This window comes from Phaethon lepturus, unplaced genomic scaffold, assembly GCF_000687285.1.
Source record: "Phaethon lepturus isolate BGI_N335 unplaced genomic scaffold, ASM68728v1 scaffold7225, whole genome shotgun sequence".
Taxonomy (NCBI): Eukaryota; Metazoa; Chordata; class Aves; order Phaethontiformes; family Phaethontidae; genus Phaethon; species Phaethon lepturus.
In genome coordinates, this window is record NW_010539784.1 from 27826 (window position 1) to 32056 (window position 4231).

Genomic DNA, 4231 nt, shown 5'->3' on the forward strand with positions numbered 1-4231 from the left:
TATTTCATGTATGAAAACTTCCAAACGCATAAAGAATTCAGAGTCTTGGCTGGATAGGTGGATTAAATGTTTACAGAAAGCTCGTAAGTATTATCAATTTCTTGTAAAAGATACCGTCACGTCTGCAGCACCACTCTTCAGCGATTGAACTCCCTGAGTGATGTGACATGGGATGAATGGGGTAATGCTGCGATATCTTTCCTAGAGCTCTGTAATCAGACATACACCAAAGGGCAGCCGTCACTCTGTGGCATTTCTGACAAAGCAATAACCAGATTACTGTTAGCTCTAGGAATGTCATCGCTGAATCTCATAGTCCGTGTGCTGAATACAAGAGGTGAGATGAAAATGGAGTTACTCGCCGGAGGAAGAGTAACTGAGCCAATGCTTATTGTGAAGGCTGGCTCTAATCCTTAATGGATAATGACTTTAAAATGATGAACTTTATTCTCTGTTGAATGCAATCATTTTTCACACCGAAGAATATCTGCAAGTAGATATTTTTTAATTGTAGATCACTGGAAAGTAATGTTTTCAATCAGTGCACTGTTTATTTAGCAGTGTTGATAATTACACATGGAAGATGCTCTATTAGCACAGAAACTAAAATTTTCTGTTTATACAGGCCAGATACATAGGGGGAGGGCCCACTGCATTCAAGCTTCCCCACACAACTCCATCAGTCTACCTAAACTCTGACTTGAAAGGACCACTATCAACAGGGGTGAGAAATGATGATTCAAATCCATTTCATTCCACCACAGCCCCTTTCTAAATAAAGTTTGTCATGTTAGAATAGATGCATTTTCTGTTTGTTTTTAATTTTGTTTTTCTTCTTTTAATGGCAAGAATAATGACAGTAAATAATACAGTTTCTATCTGAAATAAAGGGTTCCTCTCTGCATACAAAATTTCATCTGTACGCATCATTGTAACATCATCTAAAACTGCAAATGTGTCTTTGCAAAGGAATACAAAACCAGTAAGCAATGTGGTGCTTTTCCATAGCGCTATACAAATTTAGTGTAGCATTCACAACCATGTCTCTCGGTGTATTTGCAATTTATACATCATTACAGGCATTTAGTGAAGTTTTTCAAACTGAAAGAAGTGCCCAAATAAATGAAAACAAGTCCTTTTATTTTAGAGGAATTCGATACACACTAAAATTAACAATTCCCTTTAATATTTGCAATGCAGTTAACGATTGCTCAGCTTTCAATCAATTTTTATCATAAAACAGTTTCTTTTAAAACATCAGAATTTGACTACAATTTAGCATGATATTTGCAAATATTGAAATTTAAAATATTAAAAATGAACATTAATGTGGCATTCATTGTCATGTGCCTCAGTATATATACACTCATCTTCTGTACCGTTTGTGTTCTCGCATGGTTGTAATATGTTGTATTTGGAAGTTTAGCAATTTGTATAGGGAATGATATTTCTGATGGAGCACAAAACCAGGGATAATGAAAGCTAGACTATGCCCATCTCTAACATTAACTTTTTCTGTTATTCAAGTCACTCCAGTTACCTTCTATACCTCACTGTACTGCGTTATGCTATCAGTACCCACTCAAGGAATTAGCATGAGACAGAGCCTACTATTTCACATAACTTTAATAACTCCATAAGGCATTATATAGATGCCAATTGTCTCTGTTCTGTTGTCGTTATCATCCTTAATAATGATTGTCAGTGAAACAAAAAGTGCCGTCAATTGAAATAAAACTAAATTTCTGATTATAATAATTTCAACAAATGTAAAGATCTCTAATTCAATGGGGACAGACGGGTCCCCATTTACTGAGAGTTTGCTCTCATAAATATGAGATATATTTATCTCATAAATATGAGATAAACTCTCTCAAAACTTATTTATGTTCCTTTCATGTAGAACAGTAGCTTCTTCTTTCTTTCTTTGTTTAAATAAATGTAACTCAACTTTTTCTACCTCCATTCCAAGAAAGTTTGAAACACCAGGCAATCACTTTGTCTTCTGTAGTGAATGGAATAGGCAGCTTTTAACTTATTAAAGTAGCTGCTGTAGCTAGCTGGGCTAAGGAATATCTGAATCCTGGGTTCAGAAATGGTATTGACCAACAGGGAAAGGAAGAGCTAAGATTCTAGACATCTTTAATTCCTTGTTACCCAGGGTATACTCAGGATATTTTAAAGTCTAGAAAACCAACCCGCTTCTGTTATAGGTAATTCAAAGTTTAGCCACTTCTCACATATACCGAACAAATGAATTTACCTACTTTATAGCTTACTGGTGTCCCACTGAGTATGTGTGTAGGCAAAGCTGTGCTGTTTCGTAAGTTGTAAGAAAGAGGAAGATTTTCACCACAAGGTACCCTTTCTAGTTGTTACGGGTAAAAAGCTGTAAGGGTAAAAAGTTGGATAGCAAAGCTCTTCTAGGAGACAATAAAGGCACAAAGTATAAAGGCAATATTGGAGACGTTTACATTATAAACCTTGGATGATGCTTTCTCCTTAGCACGAGTGATAGGAGAGTACGTTTTCATCCATGTTATACATCATTCTCTGCTGTCAGACTCAGGAGATTTCTCATATACTGAAGTGCTTTGCAGAATTAAAAATGGACTTGTCCTATACTGAAGTAGCACTCATTTCAGTAGATTTTTTTTTTTATTACAGTCCAAACTACCAAAACTGTTGAGAAAATACTTCTCAATCTGTAGCTACTATGATATATTAACAGTTGTGCTGGTTTATTGTTAAAGTTTAATTTACATTACAAAAGTATTGAATTTTTGGTCAAATCATGTTGTATATTTGGGCCACAGAATTCGAAAACATGGTCAGCTATTGATGGGATGCTGATGTCTTAGAACAGGTAATATATGGAAACTGTTGGTTGCAGTTTTCTACTGTTAAATTTGTCACATGGTCTCACAGTGCACCTTCTCTATAAACTTTTTCATATCTATTCTGAAATCTTCCAGTGTAATAAGGTGGACAAATCAACTTCAGAGACATTTTTCAAGGTTTTTATTTTAATTTTTGTCATTGTTTTTATGGTTTTAATATCATAATATGCTGCATGTCATGTCATTGATTATTTTAATAGCATGTCTCATTCTGAATTTAATTTTTAACTAAATAACTCACTATCAGGTTTGCAGAAGTCCAGGTATCTATTAAATATGTCCAATTATACTTTATGTGTACTTGTTTTTGCTTTAACAAAACCATTTCCATTTCCATAAATGTTTATTTTTGTTTAATCCAACTGATCTAATGTATGCTTAATTTCTCCGCAGCCAACAAATTACGCCAATCCAGTATATGCAAAGTTATATATGGATGGACAAAACTGTCGAAACTCCTTAGCAAGTGTTGATGAAAGAAGAGAACTCCTTCCAAAGAAAATAGATATTGGGATAAGGGAGACTGTGGCATAATCTGCTGTTACCTTTTATACTCTGTATAAATGTATAAAATATAAGGATTACTTTTCTATGTACCAACAGTATTATAATTGTTTTGGCATCAGCATTACCTCTGTTTTTTGTTTGTTTGGTTGTTTTCTGGGTTTTTCTTTTGCTGATGACTTTTGACTGACCATTTGTAAGGTATTTTTATGAAAAAGAAACTGCACTACGGTACAATTTACAACGATGCTGCTGAAATAACACACCTTTAAATTTGTTAAAATTGCAAACAACACATCCGTTTGTAGCGTGAAAATGAGCAATCTATTTTCTATGAACTTTTTTGGTTCTACTTAATCGATGAAGATGGTATCTGCACTTTTCCATTATGTAGTTTGGAAGCTGTAGTACAGTGTGTAATTTTGTTTATTTTAAATGGTGAAAGAATGATTGAATGGTCTACTCTTCTTTGTGCCCATTAGAATTTCTCTTCAGATTCTGATAAAGCTAGATAACTCTTCACAAACAAACATAACTTGCTTTTAAATTAGCTTTAGGTTGCCAAGAAGTAAACAAGACTATAGAAATGAAACATCTAATGATCTGCATGAACACAATGATTATGTTTCAGAAATTCAGTGACTGTACATGATATACTAAACATATATACCATGTAAACAAGCTTTGTATTTATTAAAACCTTATAGAACATAGTAACGATTTATCTTGGAAGCTGAAACCTTACTTGCTGTGGGACAAAGTGTATCAACTCCAACAGTCCTGTAGGACAGTAGCCACCCTAGAGCACAAGAGGGCATTGCCTACAC

The 4231-nt window shown here is 34.3% G+C and overlaps 1 protein-coding gene across 1 annotated transcript in view; it reads left to right on the forward strand.

Moving 5' to 3' along the window:
• The window catches only part of LOC104620874 (low-density lipoprotein receptor-related protein 1B-like), a gene marked incomplete at its 5' end in the record, with an annotated part of 27089 nt that extends 23137 nt beyond the window's left edge, over positions 1–3952 (forward strand). Inside the window, 2 exons of the mRNA XM_010287218.1 lie at positions 626–724; positions 3294–3952. Coding sequence (XP_010285520.1) covers positions 626–724; positions 3294–3434 — 240 coding nt within the window. The remainder of the gene's footprint in view (positions 1–625; positions 725–3293) is intronic.
• Positions 3953–4231: the final 279 nt, after the last annotated feature.